Consider the following 23650-nt stretch of genomic DNA (forward strand, 5'->3'; position numbering starts at 1 on the left):
AATCATAGTCCACCGTTTTTTGACTTTAAATTGAATAAATCATCCCTCTGAGCATTAACAACTTTTTAGATGTTTCTATTTATTATTCTGACTTTAAACTACTTATGTTTCTCTTGTATGATTTTATCAACCTGAAGGATTTCCAACTGATCTTTAGATTATTATTCAGAGGTTTAAAGCTCCTGATTCAAATGTAAGAAAAATACATTTCAGGGAACCACTGAATCTGGGTTCTGGAATATTGAATATATATATGCTCGTTTTTCACATATTTTCCATTTGAACAGTAATAATGCCAAATAAAAGAGTAACAGATGTGACCATGAATTAAGCTTATATTATTTCTGGGAAAATATATCTCTCTTGGTGCAGTTACTGTTTAATGTTTATAAAACTCTCTCCATGACCTGAGAAATCATAAACAGAGTAAGGTAGTGGCCATGCACAGATCCTTCTTCCATTTCCAGCCTATGAGTGTTTCCCTGATAATGTATAGGAGTGATACCTGAAGACAGAGACGAGAGTCAGCCCTGAACACCACAACTGCAGGCCAGCTCTTCCTTCAAAAAATTACTCCTTGGGGCTGGAGCAATAGCACAGCAGGTAGGGCGTTCGCCTTGCACGTGGCTGACCCGGGTTCGATTTCCAGCATCCCATATGGTCCCCTGAGCACAGCCAGGAGTGGTTCCTGAGTGCAGAGCCAGGAGTAACCCCTGTGTATTGCCAGGTTTGACCCAAAAAGCAAAATAAATAAATGAATAAATTAAAAATTACTCCTTACTCAATAATACATATTTAAGTTAATTGGTAGTGAGTCTATCTCCAGTAATTCAATCAAATAATTGTTTTAATTATTTTACATTCTAATTATATAGAACATTTCTTCTTTTTTTTTTTTTTGCTTTTTTTATTTGGTTCACACCCGGCAATGCACAGGGGTCACTCCTGGCGGTGCTCAGGGGACCATATGGGATGCTGGGAATCGAACCCAGGTTGGCCACATGCAAGCCAGACACCCTACCTGCTATGCTATTGCTCCAGCTCCATATACAGAACATTTCTATAGAGCAGAACTTATCACTTACTATTGACTTTATGTTTGACCCATAAAATCTTTTACTTGTACCTATGAGTTGAATGGTTTTGTAAGAATGGCTTATTATTCTTGTTAATAATGACATGATTATTGGCTTTTCCTTTCCTTGGTGGTGGTGTGGTGACTGGTATCTTACAAGGCCCATTGAAGAGAGGTACGAATTTGCAGCAACTGGAAGCACAGGAGATCTCTGGATGGGGGGTGTTACCGGCGCTGCTCTCTGCCGAGATGTGACCTGAGCTGCTGCGCACATGTGCGGACCCTCCATTGCTGAATCCCCATGATCCTGGAGGCCACTAAACAGTGGTACGAGCTTAGCTTCACTGATGTAATTTCTGGCAGGAATTTCTCTGGACTTAGTTAATAAAATACTAAAATACAGAAATCCAAAACCTCATTTGCTCTTCATTCTCAGCAATGGAAAACAGATTATCAAATGTTGCCTTTTCAGCAGGTCTGATTTTTTTTTTGGAAAATTCCAAATAATAATAGCGAGTTTTCTGTTGAAATATTGAATGTAATCAAATTAAAGAGAAAGTAAAGGGAAAATCATCAGCCACACAGGCAGGGGTGGGGATGGGGGTGGGATGGGAGGTATACTAGAGTTCTTGGTGGTGGAACATGTGCACTGGTGAATGGATGGGTGTTTGATCAATGTATGACTGAGACTTAAGCCTGAAAGCTTTGTAACTTTTCACATGGTGATTCAATAAAAAATTTAAAAAAATTAAAAAATAATGACATGATTACGTTTTAAGAAATAAATTGATCATTCATATTTTTACTAGCATAATTATTCTGAAATATTTTTCAAATATATCCATTATAACTATCCTCAGGTATTATGCCAAATATCTGGTTTTGGACTACACAGTTGGACATTAGCTCTAGAAGCCATAGCCTAATACTTTTCATGAAACTTACTATTTTAACTAGAGTGATTTGCCATTTTAGACCCCATAGCAATAATGTTTGACTAAAAACATCTATTTCCAATTGTCTCTAATAATTAAACTCTCATTTTCTTCTTTAGGCGCTCCACCGAGATTCGACCCAGGTGGCCACACTTTTGTGCAGCCGCTCTGCTGCTGATCAACCACGATCCAGAGGCCAGCTAGACTACTTTTGGTCCCAGCAACTGCTTGCAGCCATGTCTCTAGACTGTGAACTAAGCCATTGCCCCATTCTGCCCCAGGAAGGGAAATGATGCAATTTCTAACAAATCTCCCTGGACTTAGTTACTAAAAAACTAAAATACAGAAATTTCTTCATTCTCAGCAATGGAAAACTAATTATCAAATACTTTCTTGTCAGTAGGGCTGTTTTTTGGGGAGAAACTCCAACAATAATAGTGAGTTTAGTGTTGAAATATGGAATATAATCAAGGTAAAGAGAAAGTGAAGTGAAATTTATCAGCTACGCAGGCAGGGGTGGGGGGGTCGGGAGGTGGGAGGTATACTGGGGTTTTGGGTAGTGGAATATGGGCACTGGTGAAGGGACGGGTGTTCAAGCATTGTATAACTGAGACATAAGCCTGAGAACTTTGTAACTTTTCACATGGTGATTCAATAAAATAAATAAATTGAATAAATAAATAAATAAAATGTAGGTGTAGAGTTAATAATAAATAATATCTAATTTACAGATCTATTAAAATGTAAATGTTTTTGATTCAGGCTGGTAAAATAAATCTCACCAAAGTAAAAAAAAATGTTCTGACATTCTTTATTACATTTGTATTCCTAAAATTATTTACAATCTTTTATTTCATAGTCAGGGGGAACTTATAAATTGGATCTTGTTCATAGTATATTTTCAAAGAAATTTTCATTAATGCCAATTATATTCAAGTAACTAATTATTTAAATATAAAAATAATATATTTTTCAAATAAATGTGAGTCTAAAAACAAATTATGATGAGAAGATAAAGATTTATGAAATTTGCACTTGTAATTCCCTCAGCATTTCAAAAATAAATAACTAGAAAATCTAGCATGGAAAAGGTAAACTACAAAAGTTCAGGTTGCTGGAAAAAATTATATTGACCTGAACAGTCTGACATTTTGAGGCATTTCGTGAAAAAAAAAAAGAGATAACATCAAAATAGGTCCTAAGTAATACATATACACTTAGAAATTAAAATTATATGTTATTACTAGAAGAAAAAATTAACTAAAAGTAAAAGTAGATTGTTGTTAATAAGACCCAGTGATATAAATTATATTTGTAAGTCTTTATCAGGACTGGAGCGGTAGCACAGTGGGTAGGGCATTTGCCTTGCATGCACTGGACCTGGGTTTGATTCCTCTGTCCCTCTCGGAGAGCCTTGCAAGCTACCAAGAGTATCCTGCCCACACAGCAGAGCCTGGCAAGCTACTTATGGCGTATTCTATACGCCAAACACAGTAAGAAGTCTCACAATGGAGACATTACTGGTGCCTGCTCGAGCAAATTGATGAACAACGGGATGACAGTGCTACAGTGCTACAGATCTCTATCAAATATCTATTGAATTTTGTCATAAATCCATAGTTAATATCTAAATGCTATGGGACTTTGGTATTGCAAAAAAATAAAATATTGTATCTTGGCTTGTGGTCCTGAGCCGACTTTGACTTCTCCCTGCCCCACAGACCAAGAAAACTCTCCTGATCCCCTCTAGAAACCAGAGCATCACTTCAAGGACACAGAAAGCTGACTTTGGTCTTTTTGTAATTCAGATGTAGCAAGGGCTCCAGTCTCCATCTTGCCTCGTGGCTTCTGAAACATCTGCAATCTCTTCAAAAGTCCTTTGGACTGAGGTATTCTCTCCCAAACCCCTCTTGAACCCCAGTGAAATAATAATCAGCCATCCCAACAAATTTCAAGCATTCTTGGGTCTTATCACTGTATCACTCTCATCCCATTGCTCATGGATTTGTTCGAGTTGTCAGCGGTAACTTCTCCATTGTGAGACTTTGGTCTTATACATTTCCTCAAATATGGCTATTCTAACCCTCCTATTCAAACAAAGATATTAGACACTGAACTTAGTGACCTGGGCTGTTATGTCTAAGGCAAACGCCCTACCCGCTCTGCTATCGCTCCAGCCCATACTGTGTCTAAGAAGCAAAAATAGTAAGCTTGAGTGGCATTCAACTGCAGCTGAGCTGAAGAGTGGTACCTAGGGAGTGAGCTCAATTTTACTTTTCCATAGATGTACTATACTTAGTTTCAGTACCCCCCAGACTAATTATCTTCTAATACAGACTTTCTATGATGTCATCTTGCAAATATAGTGGTGACATTTATCTCCCATTAGCTCCATTTATGTGTTAGGAAACCAAAAAGATATGTATCCAAAAAAGCGTCATATTAACGACATCTGCTAAAGGAAAAATCAATCCCCATAATTTTTATATTTAAGCTCAGTGGTATATAAACCCTTTAAAGTCATTGTCACTGTCACTGTCATCCTAATGCTCATCGATTTGCTCAAGTGGGCACCAGTAACATCTCCATTGTGAGACTTCTTGTTATTGCTTTTGGCATATCGAATACGCCATGGGTAGCTTGCCAGACTCTGCCATGCAGGAGAGATACTCTTGATAGATTACTTGGCTCTCCAAGAGGGACAAAAGAATCCAAATAAGAAAAAAATAGTTAACTGACTTAGGAGGCATTATTATGCCATAAATCAGAAATATTTATAATGTAACTGTTTCTAAGAGGACTGAGAAATAAACTGAAGGCATAGAAATTGAAATCTTGAATTTTGTCCCATTTGTCACATAGTCTGTTCATGTGAGTCAACCAAGTATTGTTTAACAAAATAAAAATTGTCATCAAATTTACCTCGCCCTCAAAAAAAAAAATAAAGAAGTACAGTGGATGAGCCATTTTCTTGCACACAGCCAACCGAGGTTTAATCCCTGGCATCCCGTATGACCCCAAACCCTTTAAAGTATCTATTGTAATTATTTACTTTATGCATCGAGCAAAATCAATGAGCAATGAGATGACAGTGATACAGACATGGCAAGCTCTACCTGCTTATCCATTCCACCTTGCATAATATTTTATATGTATTCTTTTCTTTAAGATTTTTCTTATTATTTGTGCACATATACACTCTGCATAGTGTTAAATGATATAAGAAATGACGTTATTTATTTAGCAGAATTTTATGCTAGACATTGTTCAATACTCATCATAATGTTCACTTAGAATTAAGAAAGTTACACCTGTACCTCAAGGTGATTCACTAATAAAAATTTAAAAAGAAAGTTACACATAAAACATAACTTCTAATAGACATTTTGGTACTATTCTTTTCTGAACAGAAACTTGAGAAATTGTTTTAACATAATGTCCAGTTTTCCTGCCTTTATAACTTTAATAGTTAGCACTCTACAATTTGTTACATAGTAATTAACAAACACATTTTGTTGTTGCCTCTTGTTTTATTTCATTTTATTTTACTTTGTTTTGGCTTTTTGGGTCAAACTTGGCAATGCACAGGGGTTACTCCTGGGTCATGCACTCAGGAATTACTCTTGGTGGTGCTTGGGGGACCATATGGGATGTTGGGAATTGAACCCAGGTCGGCTGCCTGCAAGGCAAACACCCTTCCTGCTGTGCTACCTCTCCAGTCCCATTACTGTGTGTTTTCTTAAGGGAAAAAAGAATTAATAAAGTGATTGGGAGAAAACATTTTCTTCACAAGCATATATGGAATGTAAATTAAAATTAAACTGTTATTTCTTTTAGAACACATTACTTTTTCTTTTTTTGTTTATGTGTTGGTATGTTTTGTTTGGGACCATAACTGGTGGTACTCAGGACTTACTCCTGGCTTTCACTCAAGGAACACCCATGGCATGCTTATGGAATTGCCGGGAATAGGAGATCAAACTTGTGACCAAGACAAAGCAAACACCCTACCTGATATATGCTCTTGCCAGCATCTGCTTTATCCTTTTAGCACATGTAAAGTGAATTAATATACACATGTATACACACATATATATGTGTGTGTATATATATATATACATGTCCTATACACACACACACACACACATATATATATATATATATATATATATATACCTAAAACTTTGGCTACATTTATATGTATCTACAGAATGCTTGTAGTTATCAAATACAAATATAAAATGCAAGTAACTGGGAGATTAAAGTTCCAAGAGCCATGGTCTATACAAAAGTAAATACATTTTCTTGGTAACAGTTACTATTAAATGATCATTCATGATAAACACTGACAACTTTTTTTTTTATTAGCAGAAAAGCAATGGTGCTCTGGGGTATTTCCAGAATGGAGCTGTTAAAACTTTAGGAGAGTGCCCAGCCAATAACAGTGCCCAGGGATCATAGCAACTGCATTTCACAGTTAAACGATAGGGTACAAGGATGCAGAATTGCTCAGTGCCAGGGACCAGCAGAGCCACTAGAAGTCATGCTTTGGGATGTTTGAGCTTAGTAATGCTTGGGGCATGAGCCCTGAAGATTCATGGCTTCAAACTGGAGTCCTGGGTGTGACTCTGGTCCCCGTGCTACCTCTCTTGTTCAATTGACTCATTTCATTTTTTAAATCCTCAAATGAAAAAATGAAAACTCAGATGATTTTTCGGTAATTTTTTCAGTGATTTTTCAAATTTTATTCACAAAATATTTAAGTATTGATGTTTTTTCATGCAAACCAGATATAGAAATGAACTGTGTCATTTCATTATTGGGTTGAATTTAGGGTAGCATAAAAATAATTGAACAGACAGGAATATATACATATTTGTTATATTTAATGACTCCCACCATGATAGAAAATCTTCTACGTATGTGAGATTTATCAAGAATGACACAGAAAATATCCCTGCCAAATGCTCCAGAAATTTTGGAGAAAAATATAAGCATTGCTCAAAAATCTAAAAATTGTAGAAACCAGAAATTGCATTTTGGAAATATATGCTAGAAGCCAAAAAAAACAGCAGAAAAGTCATATATATATCTATGATAATCACAGAACTACTATTAATAGCCATAATATGGAAACAACCCGAGTACCCGAAAACAGATAACAAGATGACTGGATTGGAAAAAAAAATGGTACATCTACACAGTGGAATACTACATAATCAACAAGAAAAACACATTCATCAAATTTGCTTATAAATGGATGGATCAGCATGGAGAACACCATGCTGAATAATAAAATGAGATAGAAGGAGAGGGACAGACAGAATGATAGCATTTGTTTCTGGGATATGTAACAACATGGTATGAGACTAGTGCTCAGGGACAGTAGAATAAAGTGTTGGGAGTGCTGAAAGTAGGAAACTAATAGCATTCAGTGCCTGTATTGCAAACAATAATGCCAAAAAGGAAAGAGAGTGAGAAAAGAGAGAAAGAAGGAAACTGTCTCCCATCGAGGCAGGCTTGGGGATAAGGGGTAGCAGGAGGGAAACGGGAGGCATGGCTGATGGGAAATGTTCACTGGTGTAGGGACAGGTGTTGAAGTATTGTATGACTGAATGTCAATCATGGTCAACTTTGTTACTGTGTATCACACAGTTATTTAAGAAAGAAAGAAAGAAAGAAAGAAAGAAAGAAAGAAAGAAAGAAAGAAAGAAAGAAAGAAAGAAAGAAAGAAAGAAAGAAAGAAAGAAAGAAAGAAAGAAAGAAAGAAAGAAAGAAGGAAAGAAAGAAAGAAAGAAAGAAAGAAAGAAAGAAAGAAAGAAAGAAAGAAAGAAAGAAAGAAAGAAAGAAAGAAAGAAAGAAAGGAAGGAGAGAGGTAGGGAGGGAGCCAAATTAAATAATACACTTTTACAAAACTTATAATGTGCTAGCATTGCTCTAAAAGTTTTTATATGAAGATAAAAACATTTATAAAAATATATTTATGAACATGTTGGAAGACAGATCACCAAAATTTAGGACTTGTTACAGAGCCATGGTAATTAAGACATGGAATTTATGAAATAGACAAATAAGGAAATCATATGTGATACAGTAAAAGAAAAAAATTTGCATAAATGTAGTCAATTGATTTTAACAGAGGAGCAAAGGCATTAACATAAGAGAAAAAAATGATAGCGTATGGAGCAAATGGTGCTTGGAAAACATAATTATGTAAAAAATAAACAAACACCTTGTACCTTTTATCAAAAAATCAAAACAAATTATGAACTTAAATGTTACTTGAACCATTATAGAAATCTTAGATGATAATATACAATAAAAATTATATGATCTTGTGTTTTCTCAATGACTCTTTAGATGTAGCATTAAATCTATAATCCATGAAATAAATGTGTAATGTACTTAAAAATTGTTTATAAGTCTGCTCTGAGAAAGGCAATGTAGGTAAAATGAGAAGACAAATGAAAGACTTGGAGAAAATAGCTGCACAATACAGCTGGTTCAGGACACAGTTAATCTGAGTACATAAGAACATCTAAAATTCACCAACAAAGACACAATTTTAAAAAATATATTTAAAAATGGGCCAAACATCTTTATGTACATCTTACAAAGAAAATATGTAGTTAATCAATAAGCATATGCCATCACTTTCCAAGAAGTTAGCAGGTAAATCAAAATTAAGAGAACTCTGAGATGTTAATATATGCTTGGTACAATCGTCAAGACTAAAAACACTGCCAACACCAATGAAAATTACATGAAACAAAGAATACTGTTTTGCACTGATGGGATGCAAAGTGGTACAGCCACTTTTTTAAAAAAGTTTTGGGCAGCTTGTTCTATGTGCGAATATTCTCTGATCATAGGATTCAGACCTTGCCATTCCTATCAGAGGTGTTTAAAACTTATGTCTACATAAAAACCTGCACACAGGTATTTATTCAGTTTTATTGACAATTGACACAACTAAAAGATAATCCATGATCATTCGCAAGGTGATATTGTGCAGTGATAAGAAATGAAGACAATAAAATGATTAGTGGTTTCGACGAGTTGAGTATGGGAGAGATTAATAAACAACAATGCTTTGGATATTTTATGATTATAAATGATAAGTATATGCCATTATACATTTATTTAAAACCATAAAATGGACAGGAACTAGTGAACCTTGCGAAATTATGAAATGTTATTCTTTACAGAGTGACAGATGCAATACTGTGGGTGGATGAGGGTAAGCATGCATGGTAGTAAGAAGTGTCCGAGATATCTTTAACCTCTACATTTTGTGGTGAACAAAAACTTATTCAAGAATATATAAACTGTATAAAATGTAATAATAATTATTATTATAAATTTCTTTTAATTATTAAAAAACGATGAACATATAAAAATATATTGACTTTTCAGGGTTGGACGTGACACAAAACATTGCATTCTTAAAATATATCAATATTTACACTTTTTCAAACTGATGTTATCCCAATTAAAAACAAGTTTAATTTTAAATGCAAAAAATCTTCATTCATTATCCCAAGTAGTATTTAGGGAATTATATTATAAATAATAGATCTAGAATGTTGGATCATTTACTTTCAGAATAAAGTCAAATCCACTCAACCTCAAAAATAAAAGAATTATGCTTTCAAATATAAACTGATTTATAGACTGCTAAAGAATGTCGTTTTATAACTTGAAAGTCTCTCATATCACCAAAATGTATTTTACAGTTAAGTTCATGTATTTCACAAATTATTTAATTTCTGGTAGAAACACATACAGCACCCGGTCCAGACAAAGTTAGACCTGAACACCTGAAGAATCTGCCACCAGTATTGTCAATACACTAGCTTGGTTCTTCACACACTACCTGTCCGAATGCAAGGTTCTGTCCCAATGGAAAACCAGCAGGACCGTTCAAGAAGGTAGACATCCACGACATCGGCAACTATCGCCAATCTGCCTGTTGTCCATTGTCTACAAGTTGTTCACTCGAGTCATCCTGAATAGAATAGGCAGAACACTAGACGAAGAACAACCATGCGAGCAAGCCAGGTTATGAAAAGGATTCAGCACCATAGACCAAATCCACACAGTGACCAAGTTCATCGAAGTTTCACGAGAGTTCAAGATGCTGCTCTGTCTAATGTTCATCAATTTAAATAAGGTCTTCAATTCTGTTGAGACAGAAGTGATCATAGATGCCCAAGCTAAACAGGGCATTCAAACTCAGTACATCAAGATCCTCCTTGAGCTGAATTACAGATTCACCACCAGGATCTCACCATTCTACAAGGAAGTGATCATTGAAGTAAAGAGACGGGTTAGGCAGGGTGACGCCATTTCACCAAAATTCTTCAGTGCCACCCTCAAGAACATCATGTGACGACTGGAATGGGAAAGAATGGGAGTTAAGATAGACGTTTGGCAACTACACCACCTCTGCTTCGGTGATGACATTGTTCTCATAACACCAAACATTAGCCAAGCGGCACAAATGCTGACCGACTTCGACCACGAGTGTGGAAAAGTCGGATTGCAGCTGAATCTCAACAAGATGATGTTCATAAAAAACAAACTAGTGCCTGATGTTCCATTTGCTTTCAGTGGAATGAACATCTCCGAATGCAGCAGCTATGTGTACCTGGGTTGAGAACTCAACATAAGGAATGACTTGGCGCCAGAACTGTGCAGGAGGAAGAGAGCAGCATGGAACACCTTCAAGAGAAGTGTGTTGAAGAAGTGTTTAAGAAGATGAAGAACCTCCGGCTCTGGGCACATCTTTTAGACTCCACCATTCTTCCTGCACTAACATATGACTCAGAGACTTGGGCCCTACAAAAGCAGGATGATAACGCTATTCAGGTGTACCAAAGAGGAATCGAAAGAGCTATGCTTGGAGTGCCACGTTTCACTCAAGTGAGAGTAGGAATCCAGAGTTCCAACTTCCTCCAACAGTCAAGAATGAGGGATGCTGTCTCGTTTGCCAAGGCGTCAAAAGTCAGATGGGCCGGACATGTAATGTGATTCAGAGATGACTGCTGGACTACAGCTGTTACCGACTGGATTCCACAGGATGTCAAAAAAACTTGTGGCTGCCCACCAATGAGATGGTCAGATTTCTTCATCAAAACCCTGAATGAATGGTTTGAGGCTGTTCCTGTTCTTGGAGTGAGCAGATATCATTGGGCTACACTAGCATGTGACGGGGACAAATTGAGATGTTACTGGCACCCACTCGAGCAAATTAAAGAGCAAGGGGATAACAAGTGATTTTATTTCAGAACTAGGTAGTCACATGCAAGGTAATGAAACTAATTCAATTAATAAATGATTAGCTTCAAATACAAGATATAAAATCATAAATCTTTAAGAAAATAGAGAAAGTTTTCTTGACATTGGTCTTTTCATTGATTTTCTTTACATGATCCTTAAAATAATGGCAATAGAAGCAAGTTTATATACACGGAACTTATCACCCTAAATAGTTTCTGTAGATCAAAGGAATTCATGGACAGAGTGGAAAGAAATGGGACATAATGTGAAATTATATGTGTACAAGAGAGTCTCTTGCCCGCGCCTGGCTGTCTTCCCCGGGGCCCCTCGGAGGGGGTGGGCACCAGCTTCCTCCCCACCCCAAGCAGAGCTCCCACAGTCGAAGACCTCCAGAGCCTAGCCACAGCCATGCTCAAGGCCCCTCTCCACAAGTTCAGACGAGCATCACGCATGAAGGTACCGGCAGAGGAATCCAGGTGTGTGGGACCCGGGACCGGGACTGAGACTTCCAAGCCTGCTGGATCGGGACTGGGCCTCTTCTACCCAGATTTCCCATTTTCCAGTAGCTAAGTGGTAACACCCAGGGACTGCCCCCAGTGCCCTGTAATCCCACCAATGGCCATCATCCAGAGACTTAAAACCAGGCTCCCAGAAGACATCATATAACCTAGTTCTCCCTCTGGGAGAACCTGGCAAGCTACTGATAGTTTCCTGCCCACATGTGACAGCCTCGCAAACTCCCCATGGCGTATTCATGTGCCAAACCAGTAACAAGCTGGGTCTCATTCCCCTGACTCTGAAAGAGCCTCCAATGCGGCATCATTGGAAAGGACGAGTAGAGAGAGGCTTCTAAAATCTCAGGGCAAGGACGAATGGAGACGTTACTGAGACCGCTCGAGAAATTTGACGATCAATGGAATGATGATGATGATGATGATGATGATGATGATGATGATGATGAATAATGGTCAATAATAATGTCTTTATAATTATTTAATACATGGTGTATTTAATGCATGAAGAACTCACACATTTACAAAACAGAACATAATCTGATATTTTACATGGACAGAGGGATGAAATAGACATACCAAGTGGTGCATGAAAAGGTATTCATCATCCATAACCTTTAATATTTTTTTTCAAAATCACCTTATGACTCCTAACATTATATCTTCGGAAGGCAAGTGATATTAAATTTGATTAAATTATAAAGCAGAAAAATCCTTTGTTCCTATTGTTGGGAATATAAGTTGTCATAGACACTAGAGAACACAGTATATAGAAAATCCTCAAAAATGTTATGCCACATTGTACAGACATACCCTCTTGGTGTTTATCTAAAGAAATTATATTATGAAATTATCACGTTGTGACATCTTGGATGAAATTCATGTCTATTTATTCTACTAAGTGAAATAAGACAGAAAAAACACAAAATACAATTTCACTTATATATGTATGTGGAAAAGGGTTCAATATTGTCAGTAATAATTTAAAAATGTTCCGAGTATGCTATTATATCTTGGTGACTGAAGTTAATAATATGCAGCATAATTGAAAGTTGCTAGGAGTAAATCCTAAGATTTCTCATCACTAGAAAAGACTTCTAGATCATAGAAGCAAAATGAGTTGTTGTATTTTAAAGAAGACATTGTTATAACTGCTTCACAATGTGTACACATATCAAATTTTTATGTTGTATATCATAAAAATATAATGTCATTTGCGAATTAAAATTCAACAAAACAGAGAAAATGTATTACAAATGTATTGACAAAGGGTTGTGGATGAAAACCAGCTATTTCATCGTCTTTGAATACATGACGAAAACTTAATTCCAATTATTCTATATATTATCTTACACAATTTGTCTAATAAAATTATTTAGGTTGAGAAAAGGTAAATAGTAAATAGTTGTGCTGCAATAATAATTTCTTAGCAATTTAAATTGTTAATCTCTTTGTCATCATTTATATTTTCCTATTTATTATTAACCTGTTTAATTTTTGTGTGAAGTTTTGTTTTAAAATGTTGTTTAACAGATTTAGTTAAAATAAATTGGTTTCTCTTCAGATCGCATAAATTTCAAAACAATATTTGAAATGTTATTTCTGTTTAGTGTAAACAGAAAAACAACATGAAATTTATTAATCAATTAAATATTGTTCTTATAAATTTACCAAGGGCTGGAGCAATAGCACAGCAGTTAGGCGAAGGAATCGAGGCTGACCCCAGTTCGATTCCTTCGCCCCTCTCAGAGAGCCCGGCAAGCCACAGAGAGTATCGAGCCCACGCAGCAGAGCCTGGCAAGCTACCCGTGCATATTGGATATGCCAAAATAGTAACAATAAGTCTCTCAATGAGAGACATTACTGGTGCCCGCATGAACAAATTGATGAGCAACGGGATGACAGTGACAGTGACAGTGATGAATTTAACAAGAGTATCCTGCTTGTATGGCAGAGACTGGCAAGCTACCCGTGGCATATTCAATTTGCCAAAAACAGTAACAAGTCTCACAATGGAGACGTAACTGGTGCCTGCTCGAGCAAACCGATGAACAATGGGGCGACAGTCTGCAGTGCAGTGCTACTTATGAATTTAAATTAAAAATTTCACTGTATCACTATCATCCCGTTGTTCGTCGATTTACTCGAGGGGGCACCAGTAATGTCTCTATTACACTCAGTCTGAGATTTTAGCAGCCTCTTCTTACTCATCTTCACCAACGATTGGGGGCTCTTTCAGGGTCAGGAGGATACCTATCATTACTGTTTTTGGCATATCGAATATGCCACAGGTAGGTTGCCAGGCTCTGCCATGCGGTAGGGACACTCTCGGTAGCTTGCCCAGGTCTCTGAGAGGTATGTATATATCTGTTACTGTATTTGGGATATGAATACGCCACAAGGAGCTTGCCAGGCTCTCCCAAGCGAGCAATAGACTCTCTGTAGCTTGTCAGGTTCTCCAAGAGGGAGAATTAGGCTATTAGATTTAGGCTATTAAAAACAAAAATAAATAAATTAAATTAAAAAAAAACAAAGAAGGGAAACTGACCCAAAATAGCCAGCTTGAATATATAGGTAAATAATGACAAAAGATAAAGATGTATATGCCTATGCAGTCACATAATTCCAGTTTGCTAGTTCCTTAATATCATGCAAAATTAGAGATATCACTGCTTTTCCTTCTCTGGAGAATTCATTAGTTAGCAAAACCTCTGAGCATCAAGAGACCTGAATTTTGACCCCCACACGAAGCTAAATGTGTGACTAGACCCTATCAGAGCTGTGTAAAATGAGAAGAGCTCCAAGACTACCAGTGTGCCGGCCTCTCCTAGCGCTGCTCTGCAGAGTCCCTCTGAGCACCCTACACCAAGTTCCACTTTCTTCCCACGGCAGGCCAGCCTCTAGTTCTCTCCTGCCCACTTAATCCATTCTCCACAGCTATAGTTTTTTACAAAACCAGCATCACTTCTGGTGATTTGGTCATTTTCAACCTGAAGGTTCTCAGAGACCCAGAAAGGTCACCCCACACCCCCTGACTCCTTTGGAATTCACCCTACCAACATCTCTGGACACATCTAACCAACCCAGGACCTGCGGTTCCATCCAACATTCCTCCCCAGGGCCTTTGCCACACTCCCATCTCTCACCCTCACTCCAGCTTTTGTTCAAATGTCACGTCCTCAGAGAGATACGTGGACTCTGGTCCCGGCTTGCCTGGATCCAACATAATAGCTGGATATGTCACTGATGTAGACATATAGTATGTCCTCATCGGTAAAAATGGCAGTTAACAGTGCCTACCTCAAAGCTTACGTACATAAAACTTTTAATTTATACCATCATCTATTTCTTAAATATCTTACATAAGTTTAGCACTGTAGCACTGTCGTCCCATTGTGCATCAATTTGTTCGAGCGGGCACCAGTAACGTCTCCATTGTGAGACTTGTTGTTACTGTTTTTGGCATATAGAATACTCCACGGGTAGCTTGCCAGGCTCTGCCATGCGGTTGGGATACTCTTGGTAGCTTGCTGGGCTCTCCGAGAGGGACAACGGAATTAAACCTGGGTCAGCCTCGTACGCGGCAAATGGCCTACCCGCTGTGCTATGAAAATTCTCATTTATTAAGCCATAAGAGTTCCAATCAATATTTCATTTACTTTTTTTATTGCAGTTTGGATAGAGCTTTGCCTGGGCCATATCTAGTAGTGTGAAGAACTGACTCCTGGATCTGTGCTTAGGGATAACGCTGACGTCAGTGAAGAAGATGCAGTGTACGGGATTATAACCAGCATTGGCCAAATGCAGGTCAAGTGCTTTCCTTTCTGTATTATCTCTCTGTTCGTATATAGTATTCTATTTTCTTATTTGCAACTTCAATAATTATCCCATAACTGTCAATATCATTGAAATCTCTAAATTTCTCAATGGATGTTTTCATCTTCTACAATTATTGATAATATACTTCTTTTCTTAAATCAGATTATCCAATTATGAGACTGTAATATATAAAAACTTCTAATGTGCTAGTTTTTCAGGTGTCCCAAAGAGGAATCGAAAGAGCTATGCTAGGACTATCACGTCTCACACAAGTGAGAGAAGGAATCTGGAGTTCCGACCTCCGTCGATGGTCAAGAATCAGGGACGCTGTCTCGTTTGCCAAGACATCAAAAATCAGATGGGCCGGACACGTTATTCGATTCAGAGATAACGCTGGACTAGACCAACTGGATTTTACGGGACGTCAAAAGACCGAGTGGCCGCCACCAACGAGATGGTCAGACGTCTTCGTCAAAACCCTGAATGCACGGTTTGAGGCACTTCCTGTCCCTGGAGAGAGCAGATATCATTGGGCTACACTAGCATGAGGCAGGGACAAATGAAGATGTTACTGGAGCCCGCTCGAGCAAATCGAAGATCAAGGGGAAGACAAGTGATACAAGTGAAGTGATACTAATGTGAAGACATTGAAAATGTCTATTTTTCCCCCTGGAGTTTTATTAAAAGCATGTGCTGTATTCATAAAATGCACTCTTCTCCTTCCAAAGTCAAACATACTTTAGAATTCTCTCTTGGACATGGACATTTAAGAAGCAAAACATTGAAATCACATTGGATATGGATTCTTATGACTACAAGAAGTAGAGCCATTCCCAAGGTTTCATTATATCCTATAAATGTATTGAGGTAACTGACAACGCATTGATCTATATTTTTATATTGATTGTCCTATCTCATAAAATCTTATCAAATAAATGTGTGATTTTCCCTTTTCAGTAGAGCACTCTCTTGGCATTGAAATTCTACTTTGGGGACAGAGCTAATAGTACAACAAGTAGGGTGTTTGCCTTGTATGAGGCTCTCCAGGGTTCAATTCCCAGCATCCCAGATGGTCTCCCTAGCACTGCCAGTAGTCATTCCTGAGTTCAAAGCTAGGAAAACTTCCTGAACATCTCCAGGTGTGACCCAAAATGCAAATAAATAAATAAATAAATAAATAAATAAATAAATAAATAAATAAGGAGGGAGAGAAATTCTATTCTGTAATTTCTTTGGTCTTGTTCTTACATATTAAGATTCAACCTTTGAGCAGTGTAAGATTCAGAACGAAGCACATAGCTGTCTCTTGATTCCTTATCCTTACCGCCCACCCACCCCATTTTTAGGTATGTGGTGCGTGACAGAATATTTAAACAAAGCTGAACCAGAACAAGTCATCAAATACATTGGAAGATCAATATATTTGGGTGACATAGGGAATTCTCACACTAGCACAGTGAAATAGAGTTGTGAGGCAGGGAGAGGTACCTTTCCCTTTCTTATTCTATGAATTGCTTTGCTGACTCTCAGTCTTTCTCAGCAAGGAGCTCCTCGCAAAGTTTGGACTCTGAAAAACCCTTTAATTATCTTCCCCAGGACAGACTGTGTTTCCAACCACAGACACAATCAAGATGCATATTACAACTGGTAAAAACCACAGTTGGAGAACGCTAAATTTAGCTTCGGATCAGAAATTCAAAGGAATTGGACAATTTATTAAATTTCCTTTATATTGCAGGCCCTGTCAAAGCATCCAAAGAAAGTCAGTCACCAGAATCACCCTTTGCAGTTCTCTTTTCAGACCTGTTTCATACTCAAGAAAGCAACTTCTTCCCTTGAGTGCTGTGCTTGCAACCAAATGCCCCATCACCACAACTTCTTCAGGGCTGCATACCAGATCTGCTGGACCAGGTTAGCTAAGGTTACCACATAGTCACATAGTCAACAAACCTGCTTGATGAACTGCATTCATACTCAGAATGCAGTTCACACAGAATTTACACACACACACACACAAAAAATCTGTTCTTACCTAACAGCGCTGCTGCCCACATCCAGGTCCTGGGCAGTGACAGCCCCAATGATGGTCCCCACTGGGGTGTCCTCATAGACCTCCATGGTGTACAGGGGCTTGCTGAACACTGGCGGCTCGTCCACATCCAACACACTGATTTTCACGGTGGCCGTGTCCTTAAAGGGGCCCGCAGAGTGAAAGCGGTGGTCCAGGTGAAGGTTGGACGCTTCCACTTTAAACGTATAAGCCTTCTTTGTCTCGAAATCCAATGGCTGGAGCAAGAACAAATCAAAAGTGAGGATCCAGTCCCATACAAACTGTGACCAAGTTGGGGAACATGGGGCATCTGAAAGTTGATACCAAGCATCTTCAAGTTTTTATTTTCTTTTGAAATTAGTGGTAAAAGGAAGAGGCACCCATATACAGGAGTTTTTAGCTAGCTTGTAAATTATAACAAACTACATATATTAAAACGGCCCAGATCCACATATATTACGTTAAATAAATTATATTCCTTTTATATGAGTAGAACAGTAAAGCTCAAAAAGGAAAGCATTTTTATGCTCTTATCCAATGCTGCCATCTAGTGGTGACAGCCAGTAGTTAAACACAGTACACTTGTGAAGCATTTATTTGTCGTTACTGCTACAGATTTCAATTATACTAAGTGTTCCTTTGCAGCGCATCTTTATTATTTCGACAATAATATTTTTAAAATAATGAAACATTTTATTTAAAATTTTATTTTGTTTTGCCAAAGCAAAGCCATGTCTATGCTTAGAAATACGCTGTGGATTTAGAAAAATAATGCTGAACTTTTCTTGCCTTCCCAGAATTACGTATATAGTTAATGGACTCTACAATGCAGCATCGGAGTTTGTCACTCAAGAGTTAAGGCTTAGAATATACATAATACGTTTACAAAATAAAAAAAAACTGTTTGGAGGTCACTTTCTAATGGAACCATGGAACCACCGAATCCGTTTTCAGTTTCCACTGATGATATGACTGTCTTTCTGAAGAGAATCTTTAGATTCTCCATACTGAGCTTTTCGAGACTACATTTTTTTCTGTTTTATTTAGTGAAAATTTTGAAGTCAATATCTCTGATTTCGAATTCCTCTCAGAAAAACTAAGAAAATACAAAATCAATAGTGACGTAGTGATTTTCTGGGGTTTTAATATCTGTGTTCAAAATTAGCGGACTCTAGTGCCACATTAATTGCTTTATTAACGTATCCTTTTTTTCTGCTCCATTAAACCAGTGGGGACTAGAGAAGGTATGCTTCCCTTTAAAGGATAAGGTCGATCTTCGTGCATTTCCTAGAGAAAAAATTAATAATCATTATGAAATCATCAAAAACTGTTACATGTTAACATAATTTGTTACAGCATACAGAACAGCTCGTGAATTTGAGATTGCTTGGCTTTGGTTTGTTTGTTTTTGCTTTTTGGGCCACACCTAGCAATAATCAGGGGTTACTCCTTGCTCTGCACTCAGGAATTACTCCTGGCGGTGCCCGGGGGACCATATGGGATGCTGGGAATTGAGCCCAGGTCAGCTGCGTGCAAGGCAAATGCCCCTACCTGCTGTGCTATCGCTCCAGCCACAACATTGCTTGTTTTATAAACATTTAAATTCAGGAGCTGGAGTCGTAAGACACTTGCCCTGTAAGCAGCCCACCAATTCCAAGGAAGCCATATGTTCCCTGAGCACTGCCAGGAGTGATCCCTGAGTTGCTGTGGCTCCCAAACAAACAACCACAAAAAATTTTAATTCAGCTAATCTGAACTCATTTCCCCTATGATTATCATTTATTCGATCCAATTCATAATTCTACACTCAATACATTCTTTTACTTACCTGAGATCTGCTTAAATATAACATCAAATTTCTTAATATCTGTATGTTTCTCTAGAGATTTTTGACCATTCCGAAGGCCCATAAGAAAGTAACATATCTAGTGTACCACATTTGCCTGATATTATAGATACCGGTTATAAGAAATAAAATATCTAAAGAGAAGTATTCTTATAGCACTCCTGTTTTTATCCACTCACTACTTGATTGCTATATTTTTAGTCAGGGATTCAGACTCCAGAAAAGATAACCAATTATCAAAATAGAAGGGGAAAAGTCATTATCCAAGCTTCAAGAAAAAAGAAACTGTTAAATTTCCTGGGAAAGGTTGGATTGCAATGAATATCAGGGTTGGGTCTGATTTTATAAATCTGTCAGTAACAAAAAATTACAAAACTAGATTTATTAAGAATAATTACTTTATTTTTAAAATAGAAGAAACCTCTAAAAGAAATTGACTTCATATAAAGCTAATTTTTAAAATATTACAGGCCCAAATGGTGGTGAGGCTGATATATCCCTCTGGGAAAAAGAGAAAGATGCAGTAAGAACTAAGTCTTACTTTCTACCTCTACATCTCACAAGTAGAAATTAATGAAAGAATTTTATTTTGTTCAACAGATAACAACAACAACAACAACAAACTTCATTCTGCTCAATGAATAGTACGGTTAAGGAACTTTTAAGTTAAGAAACTTCTAAGTTCTTAGACATTTTATATGTCTGAAAGAAATAAAATATCATTCAAGATATCTTATAGAAAAAATAGAAGGTAGAATGATGTAATCCATCAAAATTAAGAAAACAACACATAAGACACAGTAAATATATTTTCTGTTTTTGAAAACTCTGTAAGTCTGAAATAAGAACAAATTTTCTATGTAAACAGTTCCTACCTTCTGATACTAAAAGCTAGTATTTGGTAACCAAATACTATTTGGTTGCCACTGTGAGAGCCTTTTGCTTAGAAAGCTAATTAAACTGTCTTGGCTCATTTTTGTTCCCGTCTATTGTCACAATTATGTCCCAAGATGTTCATCTACAGAAGGTGAACTATTTGAGTTCAAGCTTATATTGGCCTAGTGGATTAATATACTATATTTGATGAACTTGATGTCCCATTTCAAAGTTTCTTTCAATTTAGAAATGGAGAGTTCTGAAATAGTTCCGAGAACTTTAGCAGATTAGACAGAGTCCGTATCTTTTAAGACTTCCTGACCCATCACAGCAGGTAAACGCCTGGTAGCCAGACTGATTTTAGAGATGAAAGATCCATTCTGTACATACAGATTTTTTTTTTTTTTTGTGACTGAAAACGAATATCCTGCAGTGATCAAAGTACTGGAGAAAATTTTAGGAGAAACGCCATAGTATCCTTGGCAGTGAGTAACTTGGACTCTTAGGAAATGCCACTTTATAAAATATAGGAGCTTAGAAAGAACAGAGAGCATTAGCTGTTAGCTTATTCGGGATCATTTTATTCAATTTACCTGACTACCTTGGAGTTTTTTTTCTGGAGGAGAGAGTGTGGTGGTGTTGAGGAAAGAAATTCATGAAACATTGAAATAAATGCATAGTTTAATATTTTCCATTTGCATAGCACCAATGGGACCATTTTTACTTTGAAAAAGTTATCGTCATAGGCCTGGAGTGATGACACAGCGGATAGACACTTCTCTTGCATGCTGCACACCCGGATTTCATCCCCAGCACCTTGCACGTCCCCCTGTGCCCTGCCAGGAGTGGTCCCTAAATGCTGAGCCAGAAAAAGCCCGGAGCTCCCCTCGGTGTGGCCTCCAAATCAATAGATAAATAAATAAATAAATACATAGAGGAGAAAAAGAAAAGAAATTGCATTATATAATAAGGACCCATTATTATGAAGCTCAGATAATTTAACTTTTCATTTCTTTTTCTTTTTTTTTCTTTTCCTTTTTAAATTTTGTTGTGTGTGTTACACACACACACACACACACACACACACACACGGCAGAGCCTGGCAAGCTACCCGTGACATACTTAATATGCCAAAAACAGTAACAACATGCTCTTCCTGTTCCTGGAGCAAGCAGACATCATTGGGATACACTAGCACGCGACAGGCACAAATGAAGACATACTGGTGCCCGCTCGAAGAAATAGATGAACAATGGGATGGCAGTGATACGGTGTTGTGAACGCAGCAATGCTCAGGATTACTCCTGGCTCTGTGCTCAAGTGTGCATCATGATAAGGCTCAGGGGACCATAGGGGGTGCTGGAGATCAAACTCATATCAATCATCTAGAAGGCTAGTACCCTAGTCACATTGCTGTTTCTCTATTCCTCTACCCACAAATTCTTGCACAGTAAAGAGAAATCTTGGGAAACAGAGAGATGCAGAAAACAAGGCTCAACCAGATTCAATCTGATTCCCAGCAGGAGTGATGCCTGAGTGCAGGGGAAGGAGGAAGTCTGAGCATGATGGACCATGTCCCAGAAAACAAACAAAAACAAAAAAATTAATAGAAATCTTTATGACACTGTCTGGGATCACTCACTTTGTGAGTTTTCCAGAGCAGGGGGATTGTGCAGTGCATGCTTAGCATACGACAAACCCAGGTTTGATCCCCGGTACGGCATTGTTCCCCACGCATCACAGGGCATAAACCTACAGCACCTCGAAGGGCAGGATAGCCCTGTAGTCCCCAGCACCACAGGGTGTGACTACCAATGAACTCTCAGGATAGATATTGAATGGCTAGTCGAGCTGATAGGCCATTGATCCTTTGAGCACTACTCTGGAGCACCTCCCTCCAAGAAAAAGAATTTCAATTGAGTATCTTCTTCCTTCTCATAGTATCTCAATAAAGAAAAGTTAGTAGGATTAGAATTTCAGAAGACAGTGTATGTTGTAGTGAGCTATAGAAAAGCCATAATTTACAGAAACTAGAATGCATGCTTTATGCTTGGGTAGATGCTGATAATAGTCAACAGACTCCATTGCACTGGGGATCAGACTCATGTCTACTGCATGCAAAACATATATTCATCTCTCTTGAGATACCTCTCCAGCCCAGAAATACAACCAATTCATGTTTTGTGAACTGAATATTTCATTATATTCCTTAAAAAATCAGTACTTTTTTAGTATAATGTGAGGAACTGGGCAATATTACACCTTTTAAATCTTACATTTGGATGCTTTGTCTGCTCTTTACAGATTGTAGGTCTTAAACACTTTGTGGAATATTTAGTCCGAAATAATTTTCTCTTTCCACGGCATAAGTAGAGATAAATAAATGAAGTCATAAAATAGAAGAGAACTCCCTATGATGTTTAAGTTTGTACTTACTCCAAAATAGTGTGGAATGGAGACAGAGTTACTGTTATATTTTGAGTAATTAAAGACACAAGCAGCTTTGGAAGACAGAATTCCAAGATATCCCTCAAGTCATGGCCCTTCATCAATCTACAGTTTTCTTTAATCACCTATGCTTAATATGTGAACCAACTGCTACATTGAATGACTATGCCATGGTATTGCTGGTTATGAAAAATAGACTTTAAAAATATAGTCTTTCATCTGTAGATAAGGGAGGAGATAAGGGAGATAATCTGTAGATAAGGGTTCTAGGGATGTTACTGACTGGATTCCAGGCGACATCAAAAGAACGCCTGGCCGCCCACCTATGAGATGGTTAGACTTCTTTGTCAAAACGCTGCAAGAACGGTTTGAGGCTCTTCGTGTTCCTGAGGTGAGCAGACGCCATTGGGCTACACTAGGATATGACAGGGACCAATGGAGAGGTTACTGGAACCCACTCGAGTAAATCACTGAGCAATGGAATGACAAGTGATACAAGTGATACTACTCTTCAATAATTCCTTGGTTACTTAATTGAGCAAATTTTAACTTGAAAGTTTTAAATTGTGTGAGTCTTTGAAAGAAAGAGTCAATACAAATTATCCTCTCCTTATTTTATAATAAACTTGTGATTATAGGAATCACTCAAAGGAAGTGATTGCCACTGACACTGAAATTTTATAAAAAGCTAGAAAAAAACATAGGAACATCAATCAGGAACCAATAAAGAAATAAATTGTAAAAAATTCCAGTAAGCTTGGAAAGGCCCTCAAGATGAGAAAAGCTTGGTTCATGCCTTGATTTCAA

The 23650-nt window shown here is 37.6% G+C and overlaps 1 protein-coding gene across 6 annotated transcripts in view; it reads right to left on the reverse strand.

Moving 5' to 3' along the window:
- CDH12 (cadherin 12) overlaps positions 1–23650 on the reverse strand; it is a 1011811-nt gene that overhangs the window by 33743 nt on the left and 954418 nt on the right. For all 6 annotated transcript variants that reach the window (XM_055142975.1, XM_055142967.1, XM_055142951.1 and 3 more), the window contains one exon: positions 17656–17909. In XM_055142975.1, coding sequence (XP_054998950.1) covers positions 17656–17909 — 254 coding nt within the window. The remainder of the gene's footprint in view (positions 1–17655; positions 17910–23650) is intronic.

The sequence above is a fragment of the Sorex araneus genome, chromosome 1 (genome assembly GCF_027595985.1).
Source record: "Sorex araneus isolate mSorAra2 chromosome 1, mSorAra2.pri, whole genome shotgun sequence".
Classification (NCBI taxonomy): Eukaryota; Metazoa; Chordata; class Mammalia; order Eulipotyphla; family Soricidae; genus Sorex; species Sorex araneus.